This window comes from Eulemur rufifrons, chromosome 6 (genome assembly GCF_041146395.1).
Source record: "Eulemur rufifrons isolate Redbay chromosome 6, OSU_ERuf_1, whole genome shotgun sequence".
NCBI classification, from domain to species: domain Eukaryota; kingdom Metazoa; phylum Chordata; class Mammalia; order Primates; family Lemuridae; genus Eulemur; species Eulemur rufifrons.
The window spans coordinates 68899086-68921569 of record NC_090988.1 but is presented as its reverse complement, the minus strand read 5'-3'; the positions used below and the strand labels follow the sequence as shown (position 1 = coordinate 68921569).

The following is a 22484-nucleotide window of genomic DNA, read 5'->3' as shown; positions in this document are numbered from 1 at the left end:
AAATAGGTTTGTTTTTTTTTTTTTTTTTGCAGAAAACTTTGGCTTTACCACAGAAAAGGATATAAATGCCTACTCGAACTTTAAGAAAGCCCTGACTTCCAGTCGCCTAGACTACTAGTGGCTGCCTCTTGAACCAATGAGGAAGAGTAGAACTGTGGAAACTTGTTGGAGAATCTCACCCAGTGTAACCACCTGGACCTGACAACCTTATTCATTCCTTGAAAAATACTGACTGAGCATCTACTCTCTTCCCAGTCCCGTCAGGCAGACAAGACAGTGTGGTCTTCCCTCAAGGAGCAGACAGCCTCCTGGGCACGAGTTGACTTTAAGTAAAAATCACTCTGCTGAACATACAGTCACCAATGTGTTAAGGGCCAACATATACTTACCAACTCACCTTCTGAAAAGCCTGACACTGACTCACTATGCTCTTTTTTTTTCAAAAAGGTCTGGATTCTTTTTGTATCTTTGCCATATTTACATGTTTAAACCCATATGCCACCACAAAACCTTCAAGAGGCAGAATATAAATACAAAATTAAATAAGACAGCAGATCCTTGATATTCAGGAATATATATGTCCCTAGAGTGCAGCAAATCCTCAATTTTGGCAAGACCGCTAGCACATGTCATTTCACCCACAGAACAAGTACACATAAAGGAACACAGTAATGGAATGATCTACACAGGAAGGCCAAGAGTGAAACTCACTCACTAGCTACGTGAGTTCGCTCACGCCAGCCTGTGCTACTCAGCGTTGTGGCTCAGGCACAATCTGTAGCTTATGGTTCTTCCGGGTTGTTCATGGACAGCCAATCCATGGGTTTCAAGCCTGCAATTCCAAGGGTACTGAAGCGCAAGACCTGACCTGGCAGCATCCACAAGCAGGAAACAAAGCCAAGCAAATACCTTTGAATGCTTTAATACTCAATCTAGAATCCTGCAAGACTTTGCTCACCTGCTCTGATGATGGCTAGAATGAAGGTGACAGTTCTATTAGTCTCTGCCTCTACATATCACCCTATAGTGTTAATGTCTACAAGAAATTTAATCCAAAATTATCATTCTGTTTCCATTCCCATTTCAAATTCTGCTAGCAATTAGTGGGTGACTATTATATGCCAAGCTGTTTGTAGGCATGGCTAAAGAGTTACACCTGAATTATGGACCACTGGTGATCATTAATATATAATTGGAGGAATTTTGTGAGTAACACACAAAATATTCTACACCAAGAAATAATTTGGCCAATAGTTTCAAATTCTAAAAGCTGTGATCAAGGCAAACAGCCACATGCCACCCAATTAGAAATTATGAGACTAAGAATAATTAAGAACATTATTAATAATTAAAATAATTCTTGATTCTGATCACTGCCATACCCAGAATATCAGAGACATGGTCAAAGTTCACTGGAAGAGGAGAACAAATTGGACAAAGAGGGTCTCTATTACAGGATATCCTGAGCTTTCTATGGCTACAAGATACCTAATGCACCTGTGAAGGAATAGTGACAATTTTTAACTTGTCATATGACACTAATCTCTGATATTATTTATGTCCTTGTCAAGCATTTGGTTGAATCAAATAAAACTGCCATTTTTGTAGGACAAAAAATGGTTAAATATTGGCCATTTCATATGGTTCCACCTATATATCAATGTATCAAGAAGACACTATCCCCTGCCCCAAAGGCTGAAATTGAACTGCTGGGTGACCATAAAAATGGAACACTTTATAATCATTCATAAAGGAAGTGACCAGTAAGTTCTGAAACTCAGAATCAAATCCCCACAAGACCCTCTCAAAGGAATCTCACGAGACTGGTTATGCAATGCATGTAAAGGAAAAGATCAAATCAGAAGAAACATCCCATCCCAAGGCTAATCCTCAGCAGCCTTTTGCTTTGAATAGGGCCACTTCTGTACGATCCCCTTAGAGAAGCAGAACAAGGCCTGAGGAATGCTTTAATTCCCAGTTGACTCCTCTCAAAACCTCCCATTAAATGAAAGGTTAGCCCTAGCAGGCCTTGAGTGGAAACCGGGGATATGTGCCCTTTTCTTCTTGCCTTCATATTTCTTCAGGGGAAAATACAAAAGAGATGAGAGTCTGGACAGGTTCTGCCATCTCATCTGACTCTGTGTAACTGGTACCATGTTCACACTATCGTGGGAAGCCCTGTCGCCCATGAAAGCTGCTCAAATAGGAAAAGTCAACTCCTCTCATTACTAGGGCCATTACTAGAGGAGATTTCAGTGATGGACAGGGGAATTAAGGATTTAATGACCAGAGGTAAAGTATGGGGATTTCTCAGGGCTCCTCGGCCACCTCTAGGCAAGGTACTTACTTTCCCTGAGCCTTATTATCCTTTCAGTAAAATGGGGATGATTATCCCTTTCTTGAAGGTCTTAGAGAGACCTCTCAAGAAACTAATATTTGCACTCTTAGAAAACACGAAGCACTGGGCTAAATTCCTTCCTGTACATTATTATTTCAGTGAATTTTAATTTTTATCTGCCACTAAGTAAGGTAGATATTAGTAACATCACTTTTCAGATGCGGAAACAGAGGCACAGAGTGTTTAAGTGCCCTCCTAAATCACAGTTATTAAATGGCAGAGTTGGAATTTGAATATGATGGAAAGTGTTCTATAAGCTGCGATGCCCCATACAAACGTTGGATGTTAATAACCAAACAGCGAGTGCTTTGCTAGAGCTGAGAAGGAAAAACACGACCACCTTGTTTGGCCATTTTCCCTGCCCTCTGCCTTCAGGAAGCAACTGCTACAAGTAACCAGTCCATCCATATAAAATCCAATCTGTACATCAAAAGGACAAAGGCTACTTCACAGAGGGAGGAGTGACTTCATTGGAGAATAAGTTAAAGTTCTTCTATACTATTTTAAATCTTCAGGAGCAGGAATAACTCAAATCAATATAAACATTCATAGGCATTATTTCCAAACCAAAATGATCCCAAACCAGGAATCTTTCAAACTACCACATGCCGGTTCTTAGGATTCCTAAAGAATCTTATGATACTTATAAAAATACAACAGTTTAAAGGTCAAAAACATAAAATGTGTGCAAGGAGGGTAGGCAGGTAACCAGTGAGTAAAAGAGGCTTGGTGTGAGGCAACAGGGAATGGTGGCGATTGTGACAAATAGCCCACACCTACCTAAAGGAGGCAGCTGCTACCCAGTTTTAGCCAGCTTTTGCCTGTGGAGTGCCAATCCATGCAAGATCAATTTTTATGACATATATTGATCTTTATTTAACTGTTGGCATCTGCTCAGTTTTTGTTTTAAAAGGTCTTCTGGGACCTCAGCTTAGCTGTTTGGCCACCATTCTCTATCCTCTGCTTAAGTAAGCACCCTGGCATGCATCTACCAATTCCCAACATGCAGATGCCATAGGCTAACCATGCCTTATAAAGTGCAAAAAGGAATTCCTTGCCAAGTTCTATATCATGGAAGGAAATTTTTTAAAACACACAAAAAAGACACACACATACAAAAAAAAAAAAAAAAATACTCCTTTGATGCTAGACCGAAACATAAGAATTCCATGAAGACATATGCAGGGAGATGAATCCAAGCATGAGGCCCAGATGGCTTTTATATAAGCCACAATCTACACGGTTATAAATCACCATCAGATTTCTCTTTCAGCTCGAGATCTGTAGCTATGCTTTCCTCCCCCCACTCCTCAGCCTGGGTCACCCTCACATTTGCTAAGTTCTTTAACCTTATTGAGCACCACCTTGCCACTCACAATGTCTCAGTCCCAATGTAGGTGTGATGGGAATTTCTTAATTAAATATCCACAGAGTATCTACCAGGGGCTAAGGCAGTGTGGGCAGATGGACAGAGGTGACCCCTGCCCACAAAGGAGTTCATGTCTGGTGGGGATCCACAGAGTAAAGCACAATGTGCTAAAGGATTATCACCCCCAAATTTCAGTGGAGGAAACCAAGAGTCACAGAGGTTAAGCGAGCTGGAAGGAGTGGCGAAGGCACTTCAAACTCCCACCAGACCATGGTCACACGCACAATTCAGATCCTATCGATTTAGAACATGCAATAGTCCTCAGACAAAAGAAAATCTAAAGCATCCTAACCTTTTCAAAAAAGCAAATGGATTCACTCATTCAAAGTATTTTTGTCAAATTTAAACACATCCTTTAGAATTGTTAATTTTTAAAATTAGAAGCGACTGTACAAACTGATACATGCTTAAGTGTATGTCTTGCATGCACAGTCCTATCCTCCCAAAAAGGCTTTTCTACTTGATGTGAAGACAATGTGCCACACCTGGCAAAGTGTGGTCACCAGACCAGCAACATCGTCATCACCTGGAGCTTGTCAAAAATGCAAATTCTTCAGCTCCTCCCCAGACCTGCTGAATCGGAAACTCTGGGGTCGGAGCCCAGTAGTCTGTTCTAATAAGCATTCCAGGTGCTTCGCACGCACGTTCAAGCTCGAGAAGCACTGCTGTAGGAGGCTTTGCCAAAGCAAACGCTATTTTCCTTATTGATAAAAAATGATCAGTTATTTTGGTGTCTTTTAGCACACCTTTTTATAAAGTTAAAATATAAGTTAAAATATAAAATTGTGAGAGAAGATGTTGAGTTTGAGAGAATTTCTTGGCTTAGGACTACACAAGTTTCTTGAAAGGACTTAAAAGTACATAGTACACGCAACATCTTAAAATTTGACGTGTAACATCACTCTACCCTCTGGAAAACTCCTGGATGGCTGGCCCATTTATTGTTTAGCTCTTTCATCTGAGAAAAGTTAGCTGAGCCCTTCCAACATACCTAGCCCTATGCCAGGTGCTGAGAATACGGAGATGTTCATTTAACTGAAAAAGATTTTAAAAAATCACACTATTCATATTACAAAACTCTGATGTCATAAATAGGATATAAAATCTGATAAGTCTATCATAAAATTTGCTTACACGTTATGTTAATTGTAAGATAAAGATGCATTACCTGGAGAACATAATACCTCCTTGTGAGTGGCACCAAAGAGTCCAGAGGATCCAGCATTCACTTCTGCTTACTTAGATGAAATGCACGTGCCCCTCCCATTGACAGCTCAGCCACCCAGTGTGGACACAGACCTGGAAACGAACTGTGGGTCTCTGTCTTCAACACGCTTCCCTACAACCATCTGCTTTGGATGTATAGATGTGGAAAGCCCCATTCTGAAGTGTTCTAATGGAGGCAACTTCCAGTAAACTCAGAAACCCAAAGGGCCCATATTTACAGCAAAATGAGCCTCTGCTATTAACATAAAACCCAAACAGCTTACTGTCTGATTCAGCAAGAGTTACTGTGCTTGAACCCCAGAGCCTGTTAGCTTCCTATTGCTGCTGCAACCATCCCTCATTCACCCCTCACCACAACCCGAGAAGGCGGCTTCCATCATTATCCCACTCTTCCAGATGAGAAAAAAGACTCAGAGAAAATTACAAATGTAATTTTTGTACCTCTATGTCATGGTCAGTCTTTTCTTCCTCAAATCATTTTCTGGTATGTAGAACAGCATAACGGTTAAGGGAATAGACTCTGGAGCCAGGCTCCCAGTGTGCAAACCCCAGCTTGCCACGTATTAGCTGTGTGACCTTGGGCAAGTTACTCAACCACTCTGTGCCTCAGTTTCCTTATCTATAAAACGGAAATAATAACGGTATCTGCTCTCCTAGGGTTTTAGGAGGATAAAATCAGTCAATATAGATAAAATATCTAAAACAGTGCCTACCATAAGTGTCTGCTGTGCATTGTTATATAAAAGTCAAGGAGAGAGACTGATCTACAATGTCAAGGGAAGGGATAAGAGGTTTCTTACTGTACCCCACAGCTGGCCCCCGGCAGAGCACATCAAATGGCACCAGGGACTCAGTTCTGCATTCTTTTTAGTGGAATGAACAAAATATATTCCTCACTCTATAGGACTGTTACGAGAATAAAATGAGTTAAAACATGTAAGGCACTTAGAACAGCATCTTATTATTATCATTTTTATTATCACCAATAATCTCTGGTACTCATGAGGATGCCTAAATATGCTTACCTGAAGCAACGTGAAAGAAGCTAAAAATTAACCACAATCCCTGAAAGTTATTAGAAATTTCCTATTCGGGCCCTCTGGATAAACCAAGGAAGCAAAGAATTAAAAGACAAAAAAATAACACTTCTACAACAGTGTTAAATATCTACCTCTTAAATCCCATAAAGAACATTCAAATTAATACCCAGTGTTCCAATCACCACTCAGCAGGAGATAATGAAATCAGAACAACGAGATGTCACCAGTCCTCTGGTCACACAAACACATTCAGGCCAGGTTCCTCCTTGGTCATTCCATCTGTCCATCCATCCAACCCACGTTTACTAAATGCCGACCACGCGCCAGTCACCTAAATGGTAGGTGCGTGGGATATTCAAGAGACAAACGGTATCTCCTTCAAGAGAATGAGTAAACAGGCAACCACGAGAAAGTGTGTTATGCTAAAAGCAGGCACAGGACAGTTGAGGACACAAAAGATGATAGGCACCCAATTACATCAACTCCTTGAGGAAACAATTGACCTGACTATTAAAGGTCACATTGCCCAGGAGGGGCAAGAAGAAGGTCACTCCTGGCCCACTGGACAGCAAGTAAAGTATGATACAAAGGCATGGGCGTCCGTGGCCTCCCTGGTGCACCACACGGCATCCAGTGCGGCTGGGGCATAGCGTCTGAGTGGCAGGATAGGATGGAAACCAGATCTTGAAGAACCTTCTATTCTTTGCTCAAGAGAACGGAGAGAGAAATGGGGAGATGGTGACAGTTTTAAATAGAGGCGTAGTGAAGAGGAGAGATGGATGTGGAGGCCGCTGCCGTCTTTGAAAAGGAGGAATGATGTCCCAAGCATAAGAGTGACAGTGGATGTGCCACCTAGGGTGTTTCTTGTTGATCTTGGCCCTGGATTCTTTCCATTTTGCTTTAAATTCTAAGTAGCCTGTGGACTTTTCTTCATTCCTTCTTGGTTCTGCAACATGTGTGTGCTCTTAGGGCTGTGTAAAAATAGGCCTGGGGCCCAGGGAAGAGGCAACTCAGCTGCTCAAGGATCTCAGACACTCCCCAGGCATGTGGCTGGCTTTCTGGCAGCTGTTGGGAAGGCTCAAGATCACTGGGCCTAGAAACCTGATCCCATTGCAGATGGCCTTCTCCTGGCCCAGGAAGCTCCACAGAGAGCACAGCAGGAGGTACCTGGCGCCAGGGCTCTTTCAGGCCATCTCAGGGGTCTCCTTTCACTAGGGGCCACCTGCCCTGATTTCAGCTTTTGCATTCCCAACGTCAACTCAGGTCCTTTCTGGAAATATTCAGTCTCCTTCCTTCCTGCTAACTCTCAGCTAAGCCTAACTGGTTCTGCTGTACCCACAGATGAGAAACAAGGAGGACAAAAGTTGATGAGGTAGACGCTATTTTTATTACATGTATTAAGTTATTAAGTATGAAATGTCCGATTTCCTTAGGTCCTAAGTTTGACAGTTGATATCTGACATTTCATTTTGACACCTTTTATTTTTATTATGAAGGTGTACCCTCATCCCTTCATATACATGGGTTGGCTTGTAATTGTCTGTCAAATTTTTTCTTAGAGCAAATTTTGTGAAACTTTTGATAAGTCAAAGATGCGTGTTATTTTCAAATCTGAGTTCTGTCATGGAACCAATGCAGTGCAGATAGCTCGAAATATCAACAAAGTGTTTGGGAAGGATGTGTCTACTGAACACACAATACAACAACGGTTTGAGAAGTCCCATTCTGGTGATTTTAATCTTGAAAATGAGCTACGTGGGAGACCTGAAACCAAGGTGGATAATGATGAACTGAAAGCTGTAGTGGAAGCGAATCCATCTCAACCTACATGTGAATTAGCAGCAAGGTTTGACGTTACTATTCCAACAATACTGGACCATTTGAAACAAATCAGCAGGTAAAGAAGCTGGATAGATGGGTTCCGTGTGAATTAAACGTGGGTCAGAAGAGAAATTGTCTCGAAGCTTACCTTTCTTTGCGTCAAGACATAAAGGTGAACCATTTCTACACCACATTGACACATGTGATGAAAAAATTGATTCTTTTTGACAATTTTAAGTGTTTGGCAAAATGGTTGGATAAAGATGAAGTGCCAAACACAGTTCAAAACTGAATATTCATCAAAAAAAGCTAATGGTGTCTGTTTGGTGGTCCAGTGCTGGTATTATCCACTTCATGAATCCTGGTCAATCGATTACAGCAGATGTCTCCTGCAACCAATTGAACGAAATGATGAGGATGCTTGGGATTAAGCACCCAGGATTGGTCAATAGAGACAGATCAATCCTCTTGCAAGACCACATGTTGCACAAACAATGCTGCTCAAACTACAGAGGCTGGACTCGGAAACTCTCTGTCATACACCATATTCACCAGACCTTGCACCAACTGACTACCACTTCTTCTTTTAGGCTTTGGACCACTTCTTGCAAGGAGAAATATTCAATTCTCAAAAAACTGTGGAAAATGCCTTTCGCAATTTCCTGGCCACTCGCTCTCCAGGGTTCTTCGCTGCTGGCATAAACAAGCTACCGTTAAGATGCAAAACTGTGTCGATAGTTTAGGCACATACTTTGATTAGTTGTACCGCTTCTTGTTGGAGATATAATAAACTTTATTATTTTATTTATTTATTTTTTTTTTTTAAAAACAATCAAGAGCAATTTTATTTGTAAAGGTCAATTCGCTTATAAGGCACACAGAGAACATGCAATAATTGCCTATAACTACATTTCCATTGACTTCTTTTTTTTTTTTTTTTATTTCATCTTGTTATGGGGGATACAGAATTGCAGGTTACATACGTTGCTCCTGTACCGCCTTTCCCCCCAAGTCAGAGCTCCAGGCGTGTCTGTTCCCCAGGTCGTGCGCATTGCACCCATCATGTAGGTATATATCCCTCCCTTCCCCACCCCCCCCTTCCCGAGTCAGCACCTTCAAGTGTTACCACTCCCCAAACGGTGCGCAATGCACTCATTGTGTAGGCATACCTCCATCCCCTCCCCCGCCCCCCACCTCAGTCTGACATCTAATTGGTGTCGTTCCCAGATGTGTATTTAGGTGATGATCAGGGAAACCAATTTTCTGGTGAGTACATGTGATGCTTGTTTTTCCATTCTTGGGATACTTCACTTAATATAATGGGTTCCAACTCTCTCCAGGAGAACCATAGAGATGTCGTATCTTCATCATTCCTTATAGCTGAGTAATATTCCATGGTATACATATACCACAGCTTACTAATCCAATCATGTATTGATGGGCATTTGGGTTGTTTCCACATCTTTGCTGTTGTGAATTGTGCTGCTATAAACATTGGGGTACATGTGTCTTTGTTAAAGAATGACCTTTTTTCCTTTGGGTATATGCCCAGTAATGGGATTGCTGGGTCAAATGGCAGGTCTACTTGAATCTGTTTAAGATACCTCCATAATGCTTTCCACAGGGGTTGCACTAGTTTGCAGTCCCACCAGCAGTGTATGAGTGTTCCTGTCTCTCCACACCCACGCCAACATGTGTTGTTTTGGGTTTTTTTGATAAAGGCCATTCTCACTGGGGTTAAGTGATATCTCATTGTGGTTTTGATTTGCATTTCTCTGATGATTAGGGATGTTGAGCATTTTTTCATATGTTTGTTAGCCATTCTTATATCTTCTTTCGAGAAGTTTCTATTCATGTCATTTGCCCACTTTTTGATAGGGTTGTTTGATTTTTTCTTGCTGATTTTCCTGAGTTCTAAATAGATTCTTGTTATCAGTCCTTTATCTGATATGTAGTATGCAAAAATTTTTATTTTTATTTTGTTGAGACAGAGTCTTGCTCTGTTGCCTGGGTTAGAGTGTAGCAGCAGCATCATAGCTCACTGCAACCTCAAACTCCTGGGCTCAAGTGATCCTTTTGCCTCAAACTCCTAAGTAGCTGGGACTACAGGTGCACTCCACAACGCCCAGCTAATTTTTCTATTTTTAGAAGAGATGGGGTCTCACTCTTGCTCAGGCTGATCTCGAACTCCTGACCTCATGCAATCCTCCTACCTCGGCCTCCCAGAGCGCTTGGATTACAGGCATGAGCCACCACGGCTGGCCCAATAAACTAAACTTTTGATTCGAAATCAGACATTTTATATTTAATGACCTACTCTTTATAATAAACAAATATTACTCTCTGTCATGGGGTGAACTCCACAGTCTCTGAAACTAGACAGACCTGGATTGGAGCTCCAACCCTGTCTCCTCCTATGTAAACAATCTGGGACCCAAAACAACCTATACAATCCTCAGTCCCCCTGTGCAAAACAGAGATAATAGTTGCAACCGCAGCACACGGCTGTTTTGAGGAGTAACCGTAATAACTCGGTCAGCTCTCAGCACATAGGTACTTGGTGAGTGCTCAGTAAATACTGTTTTCTCACTGAAGTCTCACAACAGCTATGTGCAACATTCTTCTCTTCCATGTTTCCCAGGGGAGGACATGAAGTGCTGAGGCCAAGTGGATTATCCAGGGCCACATTGCTAAAATGGGACTGAGCAAAGATCAATGGACCACGCTGCTTTGTGCCAGGAGATCTCTCAGGCGTTTTCTTTGGGCCTAGTACTAACATTCAGAGAGACGTAGGTACACAAATAAATCATGCCTCCACTGTCTAACAAGCCCCTGCCCAAAGGTGGAGCCTGCCACAATCTGTTTCTTTAAAAATCCTTAAGTGTCCTGAGAAATCACCATTATCATAAGAACCACCTACCAAGCATTGCTCTGTGCCCAGCAGTGTGCCAGCACTTCATGCAGATCCTCTCATGGAAGCCTTGCAACAACCCTGTGAGGCAGGTACTGTCACTACCCCTGTCATAGGAACCGGTCCCCAGAGCCTAAGGGGCATGCCCTGGGTCACAAGCAGTCAGCCCTGGGAGCCCATGCTCTCAGCTCTGATGCCTCCCAGCCTCTTTCCACAGAGGAGATGAGACTGAGGAGGATCAGAGAAAGGAGGGCTGGGACAGCAGCAGAGCTGGGGCCTGGCATTGCCACCCTTCCTCCTACGCTGTGTCCCACTGTGTCTCCCTAGGCACTGGCCTTCTGCAGGCGGTGGCTAAGGTGGCCCTGTGTGGCTACCTATCCCTGCTTATAACAGCAACTCGGTTCTGATTGCTTTCACATGTAGGGTTCCACACAGGGTTTCATTTGGGAAAAAGGGGTTTCTGCTTATGGAATAGAAGTTTAAAAACCATTGCTCTGCCCTTCTCTGTGTCTAAGTGCAGACTCCTACTGTCTTGGGAACTTAGGTGCTAGCACTTTCCATAGAGCTCCCTGAAGGACAGGGTGAGGAGAGCTGTCCCCTACACAACAGGGGGACTGAACCTGGGGTCTCTGAGCCCATAATCCGCTCAGGCTGTGTGTAACGTTCTGGAGTATGTGCAATTTGGGGACGAGAGAGCTGGTAGCTTTTCTCAGATTTTCCAAAGGGTTTCACAGCCCCCAAAATACGAATGACCACTAAAACAGATCGCCATCATCATAGGAACTGCCATTTATGGAGTGTTGATCATTCTACCCTGGAGAATGGGGATAATACACTCACCTGCCTCAAAAGGCTGTTGGGAGGATGAACTAAGAGAAAACATTGCATTTGTAAAGCACTCAGGACGCACCTGGCACAAGGCAAACACTCTAGAAACTTTGATTATATTTTATCACTTTCATTATTATTATCCATTATCATCGCTTTCACTGCCTCATTAGTCTTCACAAAAACTTTATTAGTTATGTATTATTGTCAATCCTGCTTTGTAGAACAGGAAATCTGAGGCTTCAGAAGGTTAAATAATGAGCTCACGTCCGCAGAAGAGCAGAGAAAGAGCCGAGGCCTGGCCCTCAGGCAGATGCACGAGGGGAGAGAGGGCAGGAGCACTCCCTGAACAGCCCAGGAGGCGGCAGGGGCAGATCCAGGCTGGAGGGGAAAGCAGGCTTCTTCAGCTTTTTGCTGAAAAGACCAGCAGGCCTGGCTAACTTTGTGCCTCCCCTCATCAACAACAGAAAGCCAGGCTGCTTAAAATAATAATGATTAAAAAAGAAAATCACCCCCTGCGGCTGGCTATTCCCAGGCTCCAAAGTGAGCCAATGCCTCCAGTGTCTGAGAGTGCAGTGAGTTAAAGGAGCCAAGCAGTGGCTGCCCCGGCACTGCTGGCTGAGCTCCAGGCAATGTTTTTCCTTCCGAACTAATACATAGCTGAACACACCACTTGAAAGCCACAGAGATGCCCCTAGGTTGTCGTGGCAACGTTAAACAGACAAAACATTTTAACCAGCTCTGACGCACGTACACAAACTTATTTAAGGGCCAAGGGGACGAATTTGGTGGGGGAGAGGGGTTGGGGCGGGGAGTGTTGTTTCTAAAGCTCCATCTCCAAGGATTTGGCCCCAAAAGCATCTAGGTCAGACTGAAACAGGGAACGGGACTCCTTAACAACAAGCAGAGGCCAGGGCTCACTCTAGGAAGGGGAAGCAGCTGCCAGCCTCTTTGCCTTTTGGTCACAGTCATGGTCCCATCTTACGCTGGCTGAGAGCTGGGTGCTGAGGGTGATGGGTTTGGATGGAAAAGCTTCAGTCCTTGAGTCCTGGGGACAGGATCTTGGTTTCTCACCCAGCCCACAGCAGACTCAGGAGGGCCAAAGGCACATGTGAGCTTGTAAACCTTAAAGAGCTGTGCAGGTGCTTGTTAGTGCTGTTAATAAAAATATTACCATTTCCAACTGGTAGCGTTTTCATTTCCCAGATTGGATGGTTGAACACCCGTCCATAAGAGTTGATGGCCTTGGGTTTTTTCCTTTAGGAAACTGTGTTCTGAGGTCCACTGGGGATTGCTTCCCCAGAAGCAGGACTCTGGGAAGTGACGAAGAATGCAGAAGGCTCATCCCAGGTCTGGAAAGACCTCCCTGCCTACAAGTCTGTCATGCTCTGTCTCTTCCCTGCCCCACCTTTCACCCTGGGCACAGCAGAGCAAAGGGCTGATGCCGCTGAGAGGCTGGATGAACCTCACCAGACACAGTCTGTGGCAACTTGGTGTGATCAAGGAACACATGTTTGCAAAATCTTCCTCTGTGGGGTCCACAATATCTTCAGGTAAAGATTCACCAGAAATAGGTTTCCAGCCTGGCTGTCTCTGGTTAGAATCCTCTTCCACTAATCATTTCCTGCAGTTAACCCTCTCACCTTTCAAGACTCACCCCCTCCCTTAGAAGTTATTCTAAAACCTCCCCTGCCCTGGGTGGGGTGGAAGGGGCCCCCACTGTGCCACGCACAGACATCTGGGGGAGCAGCTGCAACGTTCTGTTGTTCTAGTTGTTCTCTGGTCTCTTGCCCATTCATTTACTTCTGAGTTCCTTGAGGGCAGGGAGCACATCTTGTTCACCTGTGTGTTCACCTGGCTAGCCCAGTGCCTGGCATTAGTAGACACTCTATGACTGTCTGCTGATTGACAGTCTAAGCCTATGCAACACAAGACCCATTATGCTCATGTGCCGCTGGCCCTGGAATTCTCCAGCCCATGTTCCACAAGTGTCTGCTTTCGCTTCCCCATCCTCTGAGAAGAAAGCAGGATTTGACACAGAGCCTGGGTGCAGGAACTGGAGCCAAGAAGGGGACACCTGGGTGGCCTGGCGGGTCAGGAGGGGTGAAGGGAGGAGAAGGTGTGCTCTCTTCCAGAGCTCGTCCCCCCTGCAGAGCTCACACTCCCACCACCCTTTAACTGAGGACATGAATTGGCCCCTTGAAAACTGAAATAGCACCCTCTCCTCGCCTGCTCTGAAACAAAACTGCTTTTCCTTGGCTCCATTATTAAAGGCCCTGAAGGTGTTCTGTTTTCTTAATGAGTGACCACATTAACTCCATGCTAATTATTTTGGGGACAGTCACAGTTACCCTCGCAATAAGATACCCTTCCCAAGCTCTTATCTCATTGTACGTCATCTTCCTTCTGCCAAAATGATGCCCTCTATATACCTTCCCCTTTGGTCTCCTTCAAAAAGGCAATATATAGCAAACAACAAATGTTTATCATTGGCCACCCCACAGCCTAATTTGGAGGCTAACTACCTAGGAATCTAGAAATGGTGGCTCACAGCCTATGACATATTCTCAAATGACACTTCCCATGAGCAGAAATGCTTGAAGCCTGTATATGCTTATGTGCACACACACGGGCGTCCTACTGGCCAGAACAACACCCATGTCTGTAAGAAGAACTTCCTGTGTGACCTGGTGAGTTAGGCCTCATAGATTTGTCACTGTTTGGTGATGTAGGGGCAAGGACAACGGCCCTGTCATCATCTCTCTCATTTCCTACAGAATGGAATGACTACGGTGAAGGTTCTTACATTTTCCGGGACTCACATCCCCATGCTGAACTGTTCTCTGCTAGGTTTGCTCGGTTTACCACAAGACTGTGTCTGCCTCCCCACCCCTAAGCTGGAACTAATTGTCACAGACAATTATAGGATTTTATATTCGTGTGTTCTAAAAAAAAAAAACAGTCCACACGCACACAAAAAAACCCAAAACAATGTAGCACTGACATAGTTGAAAGTTATAGAGAAACCACAAAATTGCATTGGTACTTTAATAGTGTTTATAAATAACTTATTTGCATATAGCACTAAATTTGCAAAGAAGAATATGAGGTGATGATATTACAAGTTGAGCATCCCAACTCTGAAAATCCAAAAGCCAAATACTCCAAAATCTACAACTTTTTGAGCGCCAACATGACACTCAAAGGACACATGCATTGGAAAATTTGGGATTAGGGATGCTGTAAGTATAATGTAAATATTCCAGAATCCAAAAAAATCTGACATCTAAAACATTTCTGGTCCCAAGTAGTTCAGATAAGAGCTACTAAACCTGTATTTTATAAGCTTGAAAGTGGGTGTTAGCAACAAGGGACACCTCTAACATTAGGTGCAGAAAATACAAATGCATCAAATAGGAGAAAAAAAAAAAAAAGGTTGACAACCTTAGAATGTCAGTTCTCCATATGCATTATAATGGGCTGGGGCAACTGACTCTATGTCTATCCTAGAGGGAGATAATGCATCTCTTTCATGTGAAGATATAACTGCATGTGTAAAATACTTGCACTAAAATTAAGTCTTCTATCATCCAAATTTTCTCAATTATTAATACACTAGACAGCTGCAGTAGCTGTAGCAAAAAATAGCAGCCAAGCTTTTCCCAAAGTCAAAGCAGCCATGAGATGTCTGCCTGGGGACTTTTCTTTGTAAGGAGTGGCTGGTCTCTGGATCAAATAAAAAGAAACAAAACCTCCAGTGGAACAATAAAAAAAGGGAAACTTGTTTCAGAATGGAAATGGGAAAATGACACCCCCCAAACCTCTTCAAAATAAAAACGTTTTTGTGCATGTAAAAGAGTTGACTGAAAAGGCTGCCTGTCTGTCCAACTCACTGGGCTAAAACAACTCAGAAAATGAAATGGTAAATCCAAGGAATGCCAATCACTTTCATGTATTCTGAAATGACATCTATCAAATTATGCCTATTTAAACAGGGTAACGTGGGGTTAGAGAAACAAATTATGCCTTTTTGAGATTTCTGGAAGCAAATAAATGTCCAGCAAAAGGAAAAGTTGTCCCTAAGTTGCCACCTTCATATCCTAAACAGATACCAGCATCATCTTAACAGACTCTAATAACACATTCTTTGTGAGAATATTCATGCTTGCAAAGTGTTTTGAAGCGAAAAACTAAGCACTCAGAGTATCACAATTCAATGTTTTCTGAACTCAACAATGAGCACGAATTTTAATTTGAAGATTATGTGCAGGACATGCAACAAGAACAGATTTTAAAAGATTAGTTTTGGTTTCTTTTTAAAGCGATAATAACAGAGCTTATATGCATCACATCAGAGGAAATGTCACTTGTCAAGGTTACATTGAGAATGGCCCAAAGATGACGGTACATTTCACATCATTCTACCCTTTCAGGGCACTCGGACCCAGGCCGCAGTTTCTGATTAATAAGATACCATCACCTCATCAAAGCCTCAGCACCATGCACACACACATATTGTTGTGGGTCTTTGAGGAAGCAAACGAGTCACAGCAGTTCAAGTTCTAAACATGTGTATGTTTGCACCAGTTCTGTATAATTTGTGTCTAAGAGCAAGGACAATATTTCATTTTCACTGTCTCACAATCTACATAAAAATCACAGCCATTTTTCAATAAATGCCAACAAATGTCAGAAGCACAGCACAGCTACTTGGAAATGGCTGTGAGTTTATTAATATAATCCCCTGGAGTAAAGCATCTGGTGTAAATGTTTTCAAGATGGTCAATACCACTTAGAGGCAGGGCTTGCTAACATAGCACAAACACCCACTACCTATGCACCACTCACCATTTGCGACCTGTTCTTCGGACAGCCATTGATGTCTTCAATCTTTTCATTTGCTGAAAAAGGAAACACAAGTCAGAGAGACATTTTCAGTAGTAATGTTGAGGCCAACCAAGTCCTAAGGCCCATACTAGGGTTTATCCAATCAGCACAGGCATGTGAAATGCTGAGACACTTCTAGCAAGCTTCAGGACTTACTCATCAAGCTGCCGTCCTCCAGGGACAGCTGGGGCAAGGTCATCATCTGAAACAGAGACAACTGCATTGACGACAGTCTTGGAGTGATGGGGCATCGTGGAAATGCTTGGAGACTGGGAAACAGAGTGAGCTGTGATTGTGCTTTAGGCTCTCAGAAAGGCAAATGCAACTACAACTTTCCCACAAGAGACAGAACAGTTCAGAGTGGATCACTCCAGCTACCACTCAGCTCCTGGGGACAAAAGCCACAGGCAAAAGCATCTCATCCCATCTTCTGTAAAAAATACTAATACTGCTTTTGTTTGTCCTAATACTATTCCCAAAACAGTGGTAAATGAGGAAAAGGAGAGAATGAGACTTAAAAATGGCTTGACCAAGGCTACATAGTAAGTTCAAATTAGATGAAGGAACACACACACTTGAAGTCATAATAGCACCTAACTATTCGGACTAGAAAGAGATAGCATTGAATTAACAGGAAATCAAAGAAGGAATGGCTTCTCAGGGTGAATGCAGTTTGTCATAAGTATGGAGCAATCATGGAAAGACACAACCCCAAGATATCTATGGAGAGGTTGTGCTGGAGAACGCAGCAGCACAAGAAAGGCAGTAAGTAAGCATAGTGGTTAGAGCACTAGCTCTGGAGGCCAGGATACCCCAGTTTGAATCCCAGCTGTGGTTTCTTAGCTACGTGATCTCAGCCATGTCACTCAACCTCTCTGGGCCACAGTTTCCTCATCTATAAAATGAAGCTAAAACCAATGACTTCACCAGAGAAGCAATGAGAATTAAATGACATGATGCCAGTAAAATGCTTAGCACAGTACCTAGCACATAGAGCTTTCTAAATGTTAGTATCGTTAACCCAATAATGTACAGTCTTATCATTAATGTAAAATATAAAATAAAAATTTTCTTTTCGACTTCTCCATCTGAGTTAAGCTCAGAAACTCAGCTAGAATTCCATATTAAATAATTAAGGATGCACCTCCTCTTAAGCCTTTATAAGCAACCCCCATCCCATGTCCCTATATCCCCATGTCCTCATCCACAGAAGGGTAAGGCACACTCACATCTCTGTTCTCACAGCAGCCTGTATCTGCCTCTACTTTGTTCTTACTCATCTAATATGTAATTCCTCCTTTTCTTGTCTCCCCAGCTATGCTGTGGGAGTCCGGCAGACATGCAGAGCTTATTTTTCACATTTGTATACTGAGAGCTCAATAACTGCTTGCAAAATTGAATTACAAAAACAAAAAAATCAGATTTTAATAAATATGATGTCTGAAATTTCCATGAAAAGAAAAGGCGTTAAAAACTGTCCAAAAAGGATAATCAAATCAAAGTGTCCCAAGCCTCTGAGATTTTAGAAACCAGAACCTAAATATAGCTCACCATTATTTCAAATTGGGTTTACTTTTTTTCTAGTGTTTCTACCTTGACACAGAAGTGAAAATTAAGAAAGCAGGCTAGTGGCAGGGAATTGTTTAAAAGTCTAAGTACCACAAGACAGCATGGTTAATATAAATTCAGCCTAATCTACACATTTTTTAGAACTTGGCAAAAGTAATAAATCCTAATCTTCAGAGATCCAATTGAGTTTTCTCAACTCCACTTAATATAAGAATGCTGGGATAGGCATTTTAGAAAGCCTTACTGCCAAAAAAGGTATCATGAAGAGCACATGCAAAATGCCCAAAGAATGGAATGACATAGATATTTGTTCTTCAGTTCACCAGAAAACACAAATAGCCAGAATATATTGCCATCATGTAAATGCCACAAGAACAGAGATTTTTATCTGCTGTGTTTCCCACTGTAACCCCAGAGCTTAGAACAGTATCTGGCACATAAGATCCCCTCAATAAATATTCGTTGTTGCAACTAAGAAATGAGTATTCGGAACATCTCAATGAATCCAAGTTTTACTGTCTATTTTCAGGCAGCTGTCCTTCCACTTGTAAATACAGCTGTAGATACTACAGCAGAAAAAGAAAGACCCTTGACAAATGGCACTCCTTCATATGTGGGAAATTATGCAGACATGAACTCTGACCTTGGATTTTGATACTCAACATTGGAGAAAATAAATATGTGGCTTTGGAGAATCAAGGCCAATCAAGGTATCTTCCAATTGGATCCTCATGATGGCCAAAGTCATAAGTCATTGGATTCTGATCAATACCTAGTTCAGCATTAGGTCGTTAGTGCTCATTACGGTGAAGGATGGATAACTGTGATCCTAAGACGTAATCTGGGATATTTTAAAGATTCTTTATATACCGTCAGGACAATGAAACCAAAGGGCTTGTTCTAATTACCCTTCATTTCCTTTTCATGGTGTGTCACCTAAACCCAGTCAGGTGCTCTTTGGATTCAAATATCCTGGCTCCTATAAGCCTAAAGTTGCCGTTTTACAACAGTCAAGACAAACCGATGGGATGAAGCCCACCTACGACCACTCTAAAGAGTACATAGGAAGAGATACATCAATGACTGATCCAAACTCAAAATAAATGCTTAATAAAAATTAAAAAAAGCTTTGGACCACCTAGTTGCCAATTTCTTATAATTTAAGTATAATATTTCTTCTTTACTTAAATTCCCAAGAATTTCTATGGTTGTCATAAAGCAGCTCTGATTCTGCTGGCAAAAAGGAAGAGCTTCGTCTTCAGAGCTGAATTTATTAACTCAGGGCAGGGGGTCTTTGGCTGGAGCCCAAAAGCAATCAAAGAAACAAGGGCATTTGTCCCCAAAGTCCTCAACCGTGATTAAAAGTGGCATCCTCAAGTGCCGATGGTAATTTATTTATCGCAGCACATTAAGACATTCCCAGCCCCACTAATGCAGTACCTGTCTGCACGCAAGGTGACAAGTTAGTGATTAGAAAGCATCAGTGCACTTTTTAAATAAGAACTGTGGCATGAAGCTTATTACTTTTCAAAAGACCTCCGTTAAAGGCTTCATAGCATTCCGATGGCCTGTGTGTCTATGCACTTATCATCCCTGGTAGTCGGCAGTCCTGCCAATGGGAAGAGAAGAAACTGGCTGGCCAGAGCAGCAAATGACTTACCCAAGATCACACAACGGTAGTAGGTCATCGACAGAAAGAAGGCACAGTCCTACATATTTGAATTACCTGGTTGCACTCAGAGGCAACCCAAATGGAAAATAAACTGTCATCAGCTTTTCCCACTTCTAAGGGGAAACTCTCCTCCCTCTCTCTCTGCCTTTGCTCCCTTTCTTTCTCCAATCCTCTTTAGTTCATCCTTTTCCTCTCTCTCTCTCCTCTTATTCCTTTCTCTCACCCCTCCTCTCTCCCCCTCTCTCCTTCCCTCGCTCCAACCTCTTCTGGCATCCTCCCGAGTGACAGCAGCGTAAGCAAAGGAGGGAGCCCTGTCTCTCTCTCTTGATTCATGGTGTTTATCCTGGCCTCATAAACCTTTCTCATAACTCACAGAGATGGCACCGTGATGGGCTGGTAGGCAACTGCCGACTCCGGGCTGCTCACGACTCAAGAAGATAATCATACTAATGAGAGGTTGAACGCAGGGACCCAACCTTCAGCCACCAAAGGAAGGGTCGTAAAAGGCAGCAGCAAAAGTTCATTTTCTGCCTAACAGGCAGAAGGCAATGATGGAAAAGTATGGGGCCCTAACAATCCCACCGTCCAGGAAGCCCAGCTCCAGGGGCATCTGGGTTAGACAAAGACTTAGGAGCCGCGCATAAGAAAAACATATACAGTTTTCCTTGAGGCCACACATCCGATGTCACTTCCCAGCCTGAAAATCAACTCTTCAACCACTGGCCTTCAGGGCTAAGGCTCAGAATTCATTGCCCTGTACCTGGTAGCCCTGTCTGATTTGGTTGCATTGACCCTCTGGCTCTACCCTTCGGCCTCCCTACACACTATTTTCTCTGCCAGGAATGCTCTCCCTGACTGTTTCACCAGCTAACTTCCACCAAAGTTTGAGGTCTTGGCTTACAGAAAATTCCTTGAGGAACTTCTCCGCTCTATCATGGGTCAGGTCTCATAGCACCACAGGCCCTTCACCACCATGCACTACACTCCTGGGCGTAGACAGGGGCTGTCCTTTGGACAAGACAATCTCGCTGCCTGCAATTTCCATGTGCCTTCATTTAGATGTGTTTTCTTTCTAACTTCTCATTTTGAAATAACTTTAAACTTACAAAAACAAAGTTACAGGAATAGTATCGAGAATTCCCATAAACCTTCATTCATTCTCATTTTCTCTCTCCTTCTCCCCCACACCCCCTTGTCTGTACAGGTACACATATTGTTTTTTCCTGAACCATTTTAGAGTAAGCTACACAGATAATGCCCTTTGTGCATTATACTTAGTGTGTAGTTCCAAAGAACAAGGATATTATCTTCCATGGCACAATTAGAAAATTCTGAAATTTAACACTGATATAATTCCAATGTTCCAATTTTGTGAACTGACTCAAAAATGTCCTTGTAGCATGTTATTCTCCTGTATGGGATGCAGTCCAGGATCACGTAGGGCATTTAGCTGTCATGTTTCATTAGTCTCCTTTACTCTGGAACAGTTTGTCTGCCTTTCACGGCATCACGTTTTTGAACAATACAGTCCAGTCTGGGTGTTTTTTTTTTTAATGGAACATTCCACAATTTGGGCTTATCTGAGATTCCTCAAGATTAGTCTCAGGTCTTCCGTCCCTGACTGTTAATGCTGTTGTGTTCTTCTCAGGGTATCACATCAAAAAGCACATGAAGGCCACCTGTCCCTGACCAGTGATGTACTTTTGATCACCTGGCCATGATGTGGTCTGGATACTCCACTCTGGGGTTACTATATTCCCCTTGCAACTGCTAAGCAATCAGTGGAGAGAGACACTGAGACAGTGCAAATATCCTGCTCCTCATCAAACTTTCTCCTCTGGATTTCAGCATCCACTGACGAATCCTTCCTTAACTCATCTTCATCATGATGTTGCAACTCCTACCTTTGCCAGCAGTGTTCTCCTGTGCAGTTGCATCCTCTCTTCTCTTCCACCGATGTACCTATTTTTTATGTATCTATTTATTATCAGTGTAGCGTTGTGGCGTCCTCAATAATTGTAATCCACTACTGTCCCCAATTTATCTTAATGCTCTCCCTGCCCCTAGATTAGATTGTTCTCTGTAGCCCCTGGGCAACACTAGTACTTACAGAGAGACACTACGAAGGCGGGTGAGGTGCAGATTACGATTAATGAAGGAAGAGCAGCTATGGTGTGCATGTTTGTGTCCTCCCAAAATTCATATATTGAGTTTGAATCCCCAATGTGATGGCATTAGAGGTGGGGCCTTTATTGGTGCTCTCACGAAACAGGTCTAAGAGAGCCTGTTCACCTCTTCCACCGTGTGATGACACAGCGAGAAGGCGGGTGTCTATGAACCAAGATGCAGCCCCTCACCAGACACCGAATCTGCCAGCCTCCAGAGCTATGAAAATTAAATGTCTGTTGTTTCTAAGCCATTCTGTCTATAGTATTTTTGTTCCAGCAGCTCAAATGGTCTAAGACAAGAGCTTTTGAAGTATTCCAACTCTCCATCATTAGAACTCTAGTGCCTGAAAAGGTAATAAGATGCCCAGCATGGGAAGTAATCAGTAGAGGCTGGTGACCACTTTTCAAAGAAGCAATTCACACATCAGGTGGGGGTTTTTAAAGGTCCCTTCCAAACCTGACAGTTGGGAACAGCAGCAGAATCCCAGAAAGGAGAAGAGCGTGATATTCAGTTTAGAGGAATGTTTAGAGAAA

The 22484-nt window shown here is 42.9% G+C and overlaps 1 protein-coding gene across 3 annotated transcripts in view; it reads right to left on the bottom strand.

The window, feature by feature from the left end:
* The window catches only part of NAV2 (neuron navigator 2), a 691715-nt gene that overhangs the window by 232835 nt on the left and 436396 nt on the right, over window positions 1-22484 (bottom strand). For all 3 annotated transcript variants that reach the window (XM_069471196.1, XM_069471194.1, XM_069471195.1), the window contains one exon: window positions 16503-16555. In XM_069471196.1, coding sequence (XP_069327297.1) covers window positions 16503-16555 — 53 coding nt within the window. The remainder of the gene's footprint in view (window positions 1-16502; window positions 16556-22484) is intronic.